General features: G+C 37.9%; 1 protein-coding gene across 5 annotated transcripts in view; it reads right to left on the bottom strand.

Moving 5' to 3' along the window:
- The window catches only part of LOC131553528 (gamma-aminobutyric acid receptor subunit alpha-2), a 102,784-nt gene that overhangs the window by 19,988 nt on the left and 68,692 nt on the right, over positions 1-14,104 (bottom strand). For 4 of the 5 annotated variants that reach the window (XM_058798258.1, XM_058798256.1, XM_058798259.1 and 1 more), the window contains 2 exons: positions 11,395-11,493; positions 10,042-10,194 (listed from right to left, as the gene is read on the bottom strand). In XM_058798258.1, the coding sequence (XP_058654241.1) occupies positions 10,042-10,194; positions 11,395-11,493 (252 nt within the window). The remainder of the gene's footprint in view (positions 1-10,041; positions 10,195-11,394; positions 11,494-14,104) is intronic. The other variant, XM_058798257.1, reaches the window with a different exon arrangement.

Raw genomic sequence — 14,104 nt, 5'->3', positions numbered from 1 at the left:
GAAACTCCATTGAAACTAAAAGACGATGCTGTGCCGGCTATATTGGATTCAATGTGGCACCACACAAGTGTAAGTAACTGTTTTTATTATGTGATCACTATTGCTTTGTCTGTTATTACAGATCATTTGATATATATTGAGTATTTATGCGTCCATCTGTGAATGATGTAGGCTGTCAAACATACACAACTGTTACCCAATCATAGCAGTGGGCGCAGGGCCTAAAATTAACACCTGCCAAGCGCCAAATGCGAGTAAAAATTGGCGTTGGCGAGTACATGTAACAGTGTCAGTCGCCAGTTGGCGGGTACAACTTTACGAAATAAAACAATGCAATGTAGTGAAAACAACAGCCAGTTTTTAAAGACATGCGCTGTTTCTGACATAAGCGAATAAAATAATATTTTCCAAAGATAAGATCATTGTGATTAACTGCTCTGTCATAAGCAACAAGAGCGATTCAAATAATAGGATACAAACGGGTTGATAAGGTCAGAGCAGTGTGATGGCCCGCTTGTCCCTAGACACAGTTCTAATAACTTTTACCTGAGAAGATTTTGCTGATTCATTTCGGAAGATTAATTTTTCCCTTCTTTATTCTTCATAACCCGAGAATGTGGCGACACATAACAGGGGTTTCGCTGCCTAAACGGTGCAGTGAAGTATAGTTTGAAAGGCTGCACGTTCGGCTGAACAGACGCTGAGCCGCTTCAGACAGCGCACCAGAAGTGAAAACACACACAATTATGTCAAAATGCACGGTTTTGGCGAGTTACCTTGTAAATGTAGTCTTAAATGACCGAAAAGAGTTTGGAGAAAATCGGATATGTTTCAGATCCACGCAGGGGCGGACTTAGCGATTTGGGGGCCCTAAGCAAATTCCAGGTATGGGGCCCCCATACAATAACTATGTGTCCTTTTATGCTTAACCCCTATTTTGCTCGCTCGCTCTAGTTTTTAGTTTATTTATCCCTTCACAACCAGTAATTAGTCAACTTGCTGCTGTTCTAAAGCCAAATTAGGCTACCTTATTTTTTTTTTCGGATCACAAAAGGAAGACATTATTAAAAAATAAATAATTAAATAAAAAAAGAAAAGAAAAATGCGTGCACTTGTCCATTTAATAAATTGTAAAAATGTTCAATCTTTTTACAAACATAAAACTATCCCATGCAACTCATTCCATATTCTAAGTGTTTATAACCCTTATTTTGCCTATCTCGCTCTAGTTTATTTGTACCGTCACAACCAGTAATTTGTCAACCTGATGCTGTTCTAAAGCCAAATTTGGCTACCTTATTTTTTGAGATTACAAATGAAGACATTATCCAAAAAAAAAAAAAAAATTGCACTTGTCCATTTAATAAATTGTAAATCTTTCCAGTCTTTTTACAAACATAAAATTATCCCAGGCAACTCATTATATATTCCAAGTGTTCTGAAGGCATACTGTAGGCTTTGCCGAGAAAAAAATCGAAAATGAAACCTATTATTAAGGGAAAATCTCCAGTCATTGCATTCGTACATTTATACGAGTACGCGGCAGTTCGCGCCTAGGAGAAGCACACAAGAGAGTCATTTTGAAACATCAAGATAAATAAAATTGTGACTTGAAACACAATACTTTCTTTACTGAGGTAAATATCTCTGTTCTGAGACGGTCAGACAGCCTAGAATGCGCGCAAAGAGCGCTCCCTCATAAGCATCACTATAGCAGTCTCTCACTTCAATTCATTGCGATCTCACGACGTTCTGTTAATAAGCTCTACACTGCACAATGAATCTCTTATTTACATCTTATCTACACTTTGTTATAATGAGATGATCCCCGACCTTGCAGAACTCAGCACTTCACAAAAACTCGGCATTTTGATCGGTAAGTGGATTCTAACTTAAACACTTCTGGTCACTGCATTCAAGAAATCAGCGCACATGTCTGTGAACGGGTACATTGCTCAACGCTGCAGATATGTTTCGCCAATATCAGATGGGGCCCCCTGATTCCCTGGGGCCCTAAGCGGCCGCTTACCTCGCTTATTGGTTAAATCCGCCCCTGGATCCACGTCATGTGCATCAGGTTTTAAAGAGACAGCGCTGATTTTAAAGTGAAACCTGCTGAAGTCTGTCATTGATGTAAATCAAAGAACAAAAGAAAAAGAGAAATCATTGGACTGCTCCAGTCGCTGATTAACTTTTGTAGCTCGAATAAAGATTAATCTGTATAGTTTATGCATATACAATTTATAGTTTATGTGAAGATTGTTTTAAAATCACAAATTAAAAGTTGTTATATATTTCAGAGCCTATTAAATGTTAAAAATAATAGCTTTCAATTATACTGTAATGTTCAATAGCTATAATTAATAGGTAAAATTGAGGAAAAATGCATTTTATAGAGATACCAGTAGCAGGAAAAATGAAAAACATTGTATGTTTAGTCACTGTAGTAGTAATAACTGCAAAAAGAGTTTCATGGATGGTAAAAAAAAAGTTTTGGCCAGTAAATTTTATCACGTCACCGGCCATTGGCAGGTGTGCTAAAAAGTTAGTTTTAGGCCTGAGTAGGCGTATACTTCCGAGTTTACAATCTGCTACACCTATTCAAACAGAGCATTCAGATAAGGGGGTTCAAAACAGGACAGAAAATAACCTTACTTCTAAATTGTTGTTTTTGATGTAAAAATCTTGATAACATTATTAGTGGACCTCACAGAACAGTACAAAATAAAAACAAAGGCAGTTCATGACCCCTTTAAAAGAACCACTTTTTCTTAGTATGAAGAACATTTTGATTATCCAAAGCGCCTTTTTCCACTCTAAAGAACCTTTTGTGTAAAGGAAAGGTTCTATATTCTTAAAAATAAAGGTTCTTTATTGGCTTCTATGATTTCACGAAGAACATTTCTAACATGACAACTCAGAAAATTTTAACATGGTAATGGATATGACAATGTTAATGTTATTTGGTCTTGGCAGACTAGATCTGCTACACTGCTGCTGAATTGATTCTGTTAGTTATTGCTGTACTTGTAGATTATTGCTGTTGCTGCTAAAAGGAATTACAGGAACTTGCTACTGCCAATGCATACAGTGAAACAGTGCTGTGAGTATTTAAGAGATACTGCTGCTGCACAAATAGCTTATAAAATAACTAGGGATGCTCCCATCGATCGACCGGAGATTGGTATCGGCCGATAATCACATTTTATGACTCGATCGGTACTCGCTACACTTGGCCGATCTCACGAACCGATTGCAATTTGATGAAGTAAACGCGGATGGTTCATTTTTAACAGCAGATTCAGTGATGTTAGAGCTGATCTGCTCATCACTGCACGCGTCTGCGGCGCGTTACGGTCCACGGCTACCGGATCTGATCGCGGTCGCTCAGTCAGTGCTTGAGTTTATACCTAGCTAAATATAGTCATAAATATAATTATATGGCACCGCGTGGAGGACGGAACAAAACCTTGTTGGAGCCGTAAGGGGTAGCGGTAACATAACACACTAAATGAACATTTATTTATAAAACAAAATATCTTCTTTGGCCATATTAGCCTACTCAATAGCATTAACCCAGGCTTTACTCCTTTCAAACTTTATCTGGAATGTCACTGTTTCTGTCACTTCAACTTCCCGATCAGGCAAGCGTATGAACACACACACACACACACACACCCTTGTGGGTTGCATCAGACTGCTCCATTTTGTTTGTCTTTATTTTTGCCTAATATTAGGCTTGCTGCGATAGACGGTGTTGGCGGTGATACCGGTGTTAAGCCGCTTAATTAAAGCTGAACGCGGCTGCTCAATGCAGGGCACCGAACGACGGTCGCATCACAGATCAAATTTCATTTATCATGTGACGAGAGTGAGTCGAGCTGACTGACAAGAAGAGTGAGGAGAGAAAGACAAGACAATGGCGGAGGAGTTTCAAAACGAAACGTAAAAGCTCCTGTTTTAAAAATATTTAGGATTTTGAAAAGCCTGACTTCTGCCATTTATCTAAGGTGATTTTGGAAGTTTTTTTTAAACATTTGTTTCTCATTTATTTGGTTCCACGGTGTTTGCTGATTTTTGTTTTATTTATTGGTGTATGCTGTCCGTGCCTCCAAACTTTCTTATTCGTTTTGCTAATAAACATACTTTATTAATGATTTCTTAAATAACCCCTAACAGATGTATACAGGTGGAACTGGGGAAGGTCGAGCTACAAATGCTCAAGTGATTGCTAACCAGCCATTTAAATGTAAATCAGCAAGCTCATTGGCTGCTTATGCAACATGAACCAATCAGCTAGTGCCAAGTCATTTAACATTGTGAATATCATCAGTTACGTTAAAGGTGCAGTAGGAGATCTCGGGAAATGCTAACTTTAGCCTGATAGCACTGAAAGCGAATGTCCCACCCTCCCTGCAATCACCGTCCAAAGCCACGCCCCTGAACGCACATACGCTCAAAGAGCAGCCAGAGACAACATAAATTACTACAATAGGCTACATCAATGGTTTCCACTTACAGTCCTTGCACCCTCTCCGCTCTGCACACTTCATATGTACAGTGGGGCAAAAAAGTATTTAGTCAGCCACCAATTGTGCAAGTTCTCCCACTTAAAAAGATGAGAGAGGCCTGTAATTGTCATCATAGGTATACCTCAACTATGAGAGACAAAATGAGAAAAAAAAAAATCCAGAAAATCACATTGTAGGATTTTTAAAGAATTAATTGGTAAATTCCTTGGTAAAATAAGTATTTGGTCACCTACAAACAAGCAAGATTTCTGGCTCTCACAGACCTGTAACTTCTTCTTTAAGAGGCTCCTCTGTCCTCCACTCGTTACCTGTATTAATGGCATCTGTTTGAACTCGTTATCAGTATAAAAGACACCTGTCCACAACCTCAAACAGTCCAACTCCAAACTCCACCATGGCCAAGACCAAAGAGCTGTCAAAGGACACCAGAAACAAAATTGCAGACCTGCACCAGGCTGGGAAGACTGAATCTGCAATAGGTAAGCAGCTTGGTGTGAAGAAATCAACTGTGGGAGCAATTATTAGAAAATGGAAGACATACAAGACCACTGATAATCTCCCTCGATCTGGGGCTCCACGCAAGATCTCACCCTGTGGGGTCAAAATGATCACAAGAACTGTGAGCAAAAATCCCAGAACCACACGGGTGGACCTAGTGAATGACCTGCAGAGAGCTGGGACTAAAGTAACAAAGGCTACCATCAGTAACACACTGCACCGCCAGGGACTCAAATCCTGCAGTGCCAGACGTGTCCCCCTGCTTAAGCCAGTACATGTCCGGGACCGTCTGAAGTTTGCTAGAGAGCATTTGGATGATCCAGAAGAGGATTGGGAGAATGTCATATGGTCAGATGAATCCAAAATAGAACTTTTTGGTAAAAACTCAAAGAATGCTGAGTTGCATCCAAAGAACACCATACCTACTGTGAAGCATGGGGGTGGAAACATCATGCTTTGAGGCTGTTTTTCTGCAAAGGGACCAGGACGACTGATCCGTGTAAACGAAAGAATGAATGGGGCCATGTATAGTGAGATTTTGAGTGAAAACCTCCTTCCATCAGCAAGGGCATTGAAGATGAAACGTGGCTGGGTCTTTCAGCATGACAATGATCCCAAACACACCGCCTGGCAACGAAGGAGTGGCTTCGTAAGAAGCATTTCAAGGTCCTGGAGTGGCCTAGCCAGTCTCCAGATCTCAACCCCATCGAAAAGTTGAAAGTCCGTGTTGCCCAGCGACAGCCCCAAAACATTACTGCTCTAGAGGAGATCTGCATGGAGGAATGGGCCAAAATACCAGCAACAGTGTGTGAAAACCTTGTGAAGACTTACAGAAAACGTTTGACCTCTGTCATTGCCAACAAAGGGTATATAACAAAGTATTGAGATGAAATTTTGTTATTGACCAAATACTTATTTTCCACCATAATTTGCAAATAAATTCTTTAAAAATCCTACAATGTGATTTTCTGGTTTTTTTTTTCTCATTTTGTCTCTCATAGTTGAGGTATACCTATGATGAAAATTACAGGCCTCTCTCATCTTTTTAAGTGGGAGAACTTGCACAATTGGTGGCTGACTAAATACTTTTTTGCTCCACTGTATATCTTATCACATCCGACGGTTGTTCTATTCAACCGTAAGTCATAAGTGCCCTGCGAAGTGGACATCACCAGATATTCCGCCATGATTCCAGTTTGAAGCGAATGATTATGTTCCATACAAAGGGCATTAAAGTGTGCGAGACCTGAATTTAAATTGTATTTATTTACAGAGGTATATTATGTCACACTTCACACTTCTCTTTCGTCTGTGTGTGAGGAGCAGCGCAAATCCGTGAGTGAATGTTCTGAAGTGAAATAAACGGATTTTCCCTGCTCAGGGAGTAGGGAGCAGTGAACACTGTGTAGGGAGCATGTCAATCGGAACACAGTTCATGCACGGAGCTCTCTTCTAACAAGCTGGTTATCTGAACCGAGTGTGTTAACTAAGCGAGACATGCAAAATATACAGAGCGGGGGTCGCGAGGACTGGAACTGGGAACAGCGCTGGTCTACATCATGTGTCATTCACCGGTGAGAAAACTTTACAGCACAGTTAGTAAAAGTACTACAATACCAGGAAGGAAGATCGGGTTGTTGATGTTTGCCTGCCATTCTGGCTCTGTCTGCACAGTGTGCGCGAACGCACTGATGATGTATCTGTCTGCGCGAACAGGGTGCGCAGAGGTATGCAAATACATATGTTGACAGGCAGGTAAGAAAGACAATTAAAATGCTCGGACCGAGCATTTCAATTGGACAAACATTTCTTGGTCCTACACCTTCCACAGAATATAGAAATACAGACAAATACATTTAGACCACTTAACTTAATGATTGCTATCAGGATGTGAAGAGACTTTCAACCAGAATAACAAAAAATGTTTCTGAAGACAATCACCTATGGCACCTTTAAAGTGCCCCTATTATGGGTAATGAAAGGTTCATATTTTGGTTTTGGGAGTCCCCAACAACAGGTTGACATGCATGCAAGGTCAAAAAGCACTTTCATTGTCTTGTAATATACCTTTATTTTTACCTTACTAGCTCAATGACTCCCAAACAATTCCCTCAACGATTCATTTTTCCAAACCCCTCCTTTGCATGATGCTAATCTGTGGTGATTGGTCTGATTGGTCTCATTTCCATTTCATCACGCCTGTAATGCCTGATAAAGCAGCGTTTGTGAGCGCAGTGCTGCTTTGTGTACAGCGTTACTGGGGAAACAGCTATTTTTACCGCTCAAAAAGCAGCACCTAGTGGCAAAGAATGAATTTGCATTTTCATTCAGAGCAACGCAAAAAGACCAATAAGTGGGCAGGCAATATGCTAATGTTTCATGTTGTCGTCAACATGATACAGCTTGGTATTCGTTTTAAAAAAACGACTCGTTTCAATGATTCAGAGTTGACTCTATTTTGAGAGACAATACCTTTATACACGGTGCACTTTCAGATTTAAAACTTTGCAGGATGTTTTCATTCACTTAGAGCTGTGTTACACACTGCAAGAAAGGTAATTTTCAAAAATTCATAATAGGGGCACTTTAAGATTCATGAGCCTGCACTATCTAGAGTTTCATGAAATAATTAGCATTTAACATTCATAGAACCTTTCCATTCCATAAAAACCGCTTTACAGAGGTGACAGGTTCTTCAGATTTTTTACATTTTTTAAATCTTCACACCAAGAAAAAGGGTTCTTTTAAAAACGTTTTACTGAAAGGTCCTTCAAGGAACCAAAAATGTATTTAACCTGTAAATGGGTCACATAACATCTGGGAATCAAAGTCTAGGATTCACAGAAATTGTGTTTATCATTATTTTATTCCAGAAAAGTGAAAAGATTTTTTTCTGCATGTTTTACTTTCTACAGATAGCAAAACATCTCTTCAGTTTTCCCCTTAGAAATGAATGGGTAACTATGGTAACTGGGATTTTTATTTACCATAAATGTTTCTCAGTTAATTTCTGCAGTGACATAACTTATGTATAGTAGGGATGTGCATCTCCATAACTGAGGCCGATGCGATACGCATCTCGATGCACAGCCAACGATACGATACATTGAAGATACATATGAAGCAGCTAGCAATGCCATGCGATATGATTCACCCCTATTACGATGCAGTGCGATTCGATTTCGATTCGATGCAATCTGATGCAACTGAAAAAATATGATCACTTTTATTTCTTTGGTTCAGACAGAGAGCAAATCATAAATTAATTTATGTGTCTTCTGACTTGAAATGCCTTGAGGCCTGTTTCATAAAAAAAAGTTTACCAAATAGGCCAGGCTCATTTCAGTTAGTCTGACTCACTGTCAAATGATTTGGTTCCATAAAGCAAATTTAACAAAGATCAACCTCAGTCACTGTGGCTACTTATGCTGGAAAGCTAACCTGGTTCAGGGCAGGCAAACTGTCAGGCTAAGCTGAGCTCTGACCAATAGGAATGCAATGATATTACCACTGACTCTCTCACATACCAGCCTTTCTCTCTGGTTTTATAACAGCTGTATCTTTTATAGTTAGAACAGATAGCATTAGAACATTACAATCTAACATTGCTCTTTAAAGCATTAACAATCACTTACCTAAAAGTTAAAATCACTAAATTAAAACTACATTTTAACTGCTACAAGAAACACACATTAACTCATCTGAGCTTAGTAATTAGGACTGTATTAGCGTACATTTTATTTACCCATTACAATAGTCCCTTTACAGTTACTGCTATCATAAAATGCATATTTGACTCAGAATTATTGCGCCCCGTCTGTTTAGCGCGCGGCAGCGCTCCTCCACTAGCGTAAGCCCACTCCTGACAGCAAAATGGATATATTTGCATGACTTTCTAACATTTACAGATAAAAAAATATACTTGTGACATGTCAGTTATGCACTGAGGAAAACAAAATGTCTCAAAAGCATTAAACAGCACATATACAGTATATTCGCTGTTTGTCATGGTGGATCGATTAGATCCATGATCGACAATACGGGCTGATTAAGAATAAGTGTGCACAAATTAGTTAGATTGTGTGAACTTACATTGTCGTTTATAACCGCTTTAGCCCGATTGATTTGTTAGGTTATTTCAAGTCAGGTTTTGGACTTTAATTCAGTTTTGGCTTTTCCTCAGGTCTCCGCGCAGTGGTGATGAGAGAATGTGCTTGAGAAACAGTTTCGAGAGGAGAAATCAATCTACATATAAAATATTGGTCACTTTCTAAACAATAAAAGTGTAGCGCAACCACTAGTAATTATATATAAATAAATCGTTTTTTAACAATGCAAATATGTTAGAACCAATGCATCGCCATACAAATGCCAACTTGTATGCACCGAGCGAATCGGGGAATCTTCCCATCCCTAATGTATAGACACAGACTATGTGCAGCACATATATCTATTGTTAGAATTGTAAATCTAGACTCAATCTCAGCCATGTCAATTTTAATCTACGATCAAACCTTCACTTCTTTATTCAGCTCAGTGTGACCTTAGTCCTCCATTAATCTGTCACAGTAAATTAATTTATGCAGATTTTCAGCATCAGTTCGGCTGGAGGCCAACATTGCATTATAAAATCCTGTAGAAGTCACAAAATCAGTTTGGTAACAGTGACTGTATGGAAAGTTTTCAATTGTAATCAACCATTATATTCAAACCTCAACATGTAACATGATGAACACTCTCAAGATGATGGTTTCTGGTTATTACAGTCCATTTATGATATTAAAACACCTCACATTTGAATGCAACAATACACATAAAAATAGGCTTTGATGAACCCAAAAAGGGGTCTTGAGCCATATGAAATCCTTTGATTTCTCTCAACAGTGACTTTACTTTCCTCTTACTAATATACTGTCGTATTTCACATCTTTGAAGTAGTGTCTAAAGTGTGAAATATTTCAAAACCCCAGATAAATATGAAATTTGTGATTAAGTTCGAGATTAAACTCACCAAAAACAGTCCGGGCTGGAACAGACTCTCGGTTGAGCCAGAAGGACACCTGGGACAGGATGACGGTCATGATGCACGGCAGGTACGTCTGAATCACAAAATAACCGATCTTCCTCTTCAGGTGGAAGTGGGCTGTCATCACAGTGTACTCACCTGTGAGGACAAAGGAGAGTTATGGGAAACAGTCCAAAAAAGTCCAGAAATTGGATTTAAGTAAATAAAACGAGTAACTTTTGGGTTCACAACGTTAATTTACATGAAATTATATTTTTTTAAAGATATCATCCCATTTAATTAATTGTTCACCCAAAAATGAACATTTTCTCATCCTCAGATTGTCCAAGATGAGATGAGTTTGTTTCTTCATGAACAGATTTGGAGAAATTACATCACTTGCTCACCAATGGATCCTCTGCAGTGAATGGGTGCCGTCAGCTGATAAAAAAAACATCACAATAATCCACAAGCAATCCACATGACTCTGTTCCATCAATTAACATCTTGTGAAGTAAAAATGTGTGTGATCGCAAGAAACAAATCCATCAAGTTTTTCATCAAACCAAGTCATAAAACTATTACTTCCAGCTAAAATATGAATCTAGTATAATATTGCTTTCTCTAGTGAAAAAAGTTGTTTCGTCTGAATCAGGAGAGAAGTATGCACAGATCAAGCACTGTTTACAAGCCAAAACAGTCCAAAACAGTTCTAAACAAATCTGTCAGTTGATTTTGACATAAGAAAACGACAGGGGATGGACTTTTTTACTGGAGGAAGCAATGTTATTGATAGAGGACTTAGACAGAAGCAATACTCTTTACAAACACACAGCTTTTTTACTTCACAAGACATTAATTGATGGACTGGAGTGGTGTGGATTACTTGTGGATGTATTGTGATGTTTTTATCAGCTTTGTGGACTCTCATTCTGACGGCACCCATTTACTGAAGAGGATCCATTGGTGAGCAAGTGATATAATGCAAAATTTTCTCCAAATCTTTTCCGATGCAGAAACAAACTCATCTACATCATGGATGGCTTAATGGTGATGGCTAATTTTTTTGGTTGAATTATTCATTTGAATTGCTTTAATGTTTTTAACTACTTTTGCAAAAGGATTGACTGTGATTTAAGTACATTGTAAAAGTAGCTACATAAACACTGGTGAACAATTCCAATATGAGGATCAAAGTCTTGATGAATCATGATACATTGAGTGCAAAATGTGCTTCCTGCAACAAGGGAAAAACATCAAAATAATTCCTGTGTCGAGTCAACAAATGATATAATATTGCAAAATACAGTCTCATGATCAGTAAAATATATTTATGGCTGATGAATTTCCTCAATTCACCTGCCATCAGAAAGAGCTGACAAAAATCTAATTTTGGATCCTGATGGGAAATCATAGGCAAAGAGCGTGCAAAATGGGACCAGGTGAAGAAGCGGCACTCTGTAAATAGAACATCAAAGAGCAGGATTATGAAATGCATATTGCAACCGAGGATATTTTGAAAGAGCTGATGTCACAAAGCAGGGAAGGGAAAGATAAATGTAATTATAAGCCGGGGAGCTCTTTGAGGGATGCCACAATTACACCTCATCTCACGAAGCCCTGGATAGAAAGATCAGGTCAGTTTGTTACCAAGCAAAATGGCATAAAGAGAGAAAATCTCCTCGACATCATCATGAGGTTTTTAACCTCATTATCACAGAGCATTATCCCAACCGCTCGAAGAGACACAGAAACGTGGCAAGCTGCCTGGAAACGGAGAATCTCTACCGGCAAGCGGCCCACAAACAGAGAGAGAGAGAGAGAGAGGGAAAGCATAACCGAAAGATGGAGGAAGACATTGGTTGCCCATGGCAACAGAAGAGAAAAATCTATCTGAAGCCTTTGGATCTTGGTGGAGGATGCCGCGCTGGTGCCATTTGGCAAAGAGGGGGATCTCCTCTTCCTTTCTGCAGAGGAAGCACAGACAGATTTTAGCCAGCTCTAATCCTGTAAAACCCACTCTTCTTTTCTTGTTCAAGTGCACACGGCACACTCTCGGAGTTCATTTCCTCCTTTCACGAGCGTCGGTTAGCTCAGCACGGAGCCGCGGTGGGGAAAATAAGCACAGATGAGGCTGAGCCACGTCTGATTTAATTTAATTAACAGCAGTCCACTAGAGAAGCGGCATGATGAAATGTAAATGTGCGTAGAGAGAGACACAGAAAAGAAGGTGAGAGTTCAGGCCTGTATGTGTGTGAGAATGTGTCTCTACTGAAGAAAAAGATAACTATTTTAGAGACTGTGTCTTTACTGTGGAGAAAGAAATAGATCTCTTTCAAAACCTAGTGTGCTGCCTACTTTGGCAGCATTTTATAGCATCATACGCTCACTCTTGACATGAAGACTGGTCCAAATGCTAGGCAGCAACCTTACTGGCTTCTTGGATACCTCATTGTAGCCAAGTTCTGGCAGTATCACGTGTAACCCAGAGTCATTATTGTAAAGCTCAGGTAAAGTAAAATACAAATTAAATAAAAATGTTGATTTGGCAGTTAACTGAAATAGGTTTAAGTTGAAGCACTGGAAATAAAAACTAAAACTGAACCAAAATAAATAAAAATAAATTAAACCTAAATAACAATGTTTAAAAAAAAACAAAAAGCAGATCACAAAATTGCTAAAAAAATTTAAATGAAAAACTAAAATTAAAATGAAAACTGATTATAAATACTATACATTAGATTAGACAACATTAGATTTAGAATTAAACTAAAGGTAAATGAGAAAAATGGCCTTGGCAGCAACTGAAATAGTTTGAAAAATAGAAAAATTACAATTTGGGAACCCACCAAAGAACAAGAAACTAAAAAAAAAAAAACTAAAAAACTAAAATTAAACCTAAATCGTAAAAAATTACAACAACAAATAATAATAATAATAAAAAGGCAGCGGCAAGTGTAAATGCTATAGATTCTATTTCACTATGTAAAATAGCAGGATTTTCTGAAATTTATACTACTTATTGCAAATAGTGGCAATTATTTGCACCTCAGTATTGTAGTACATTATAAAACTGTATACAATAATAATGTATTGAGTGTAAATTATAATTTTAATTCAATGGATGCCACCTCATTAGGACAATAAATTCCTTCCTACACCTACCCTAAACCTACCTGATACTTTATTTTCAACTTTTCGATTATTTCCTTCTTTTTTACTGAAAATAAATGCATTTCTGATGTGATATGAGATTTAAAAAGGGAGAAAAAAAGTTCAGCAAAAGGTGGATTCGAACTTGGGTCGATCGCATCAAAAAGACCACGGCATGTGTTTTGCAATCTACACCACTGGAGCCCTTGTTTGGTATTTGCCTTTTGTAGTGTTGACTACCCCAATCACAAGTTGGTGGGCGGGGTTAGTGTAAATAGCTTCTGCCAACAAGGCTGGCTATTTGCACTTTTTACACCATAATAGAAATACAAATGACTAATTAAACTAAATAAATGAAAATAAAATCAACTGAATCAAATGAAACTGAAAATAAAAGTAAAAAAAAAACTATAATAGTATATACATAGTAGTGGTAACACTTTACAATAAGGTTAATTAGTTCACATTAGTTAACTACATTAGTTAACAAGAACTAACTAAGATTAATAAATGCTGTAGAAGTATTTTTCATCCTTAATGTTAATTTCAGCATTTACTAATGCATTATTAAAATCATGAGTTGTGCTTTTTAACATTAGTTAATGCACTGTGAACAACTCTATTTTTATTAACTAACATTAACAAAGATTAACAAATAGTGTAATAAATACATTAACTAATGTTAACAAATGACACATTGTAAAGTGTTACCATAATAGTAAAATAAAAACCCCTGAAAGGAGATTTGTAGTCCCAGAATGCATTGCGACAAGCTCATTAAAAAATAAAAAAATAAAACTAAAAATCCAAGATGGTGGTTGAGATGAGAAAAATGTTAAATATTGTATTTAATTCAGTCCTGATGAAAAAAGTTCAAAATAAATTTAAAAAGCACTGTGTGTGCTATGCATTGTTC

The sequence above is a fragment of the Onychostoma macrolepis genome, chromosome 14, assembly GCF_012432095.1.
Source record: "Onychostoma macrolepis isolate SWU-2019 chromosome 14, ASM1243209v1, whole genome shotgun sequence".
Taxonomy (NCBI): domain Eukaryota; kingdom Metazoa; phylum Chordata; class Actinopteri; order Cypriniformes; family Cyprinidae; genus Onychostoma; species Onychostoma macrolepis.
This window is presented reverse-complemented; position numbering and strand designations above follow the sequence as displayed.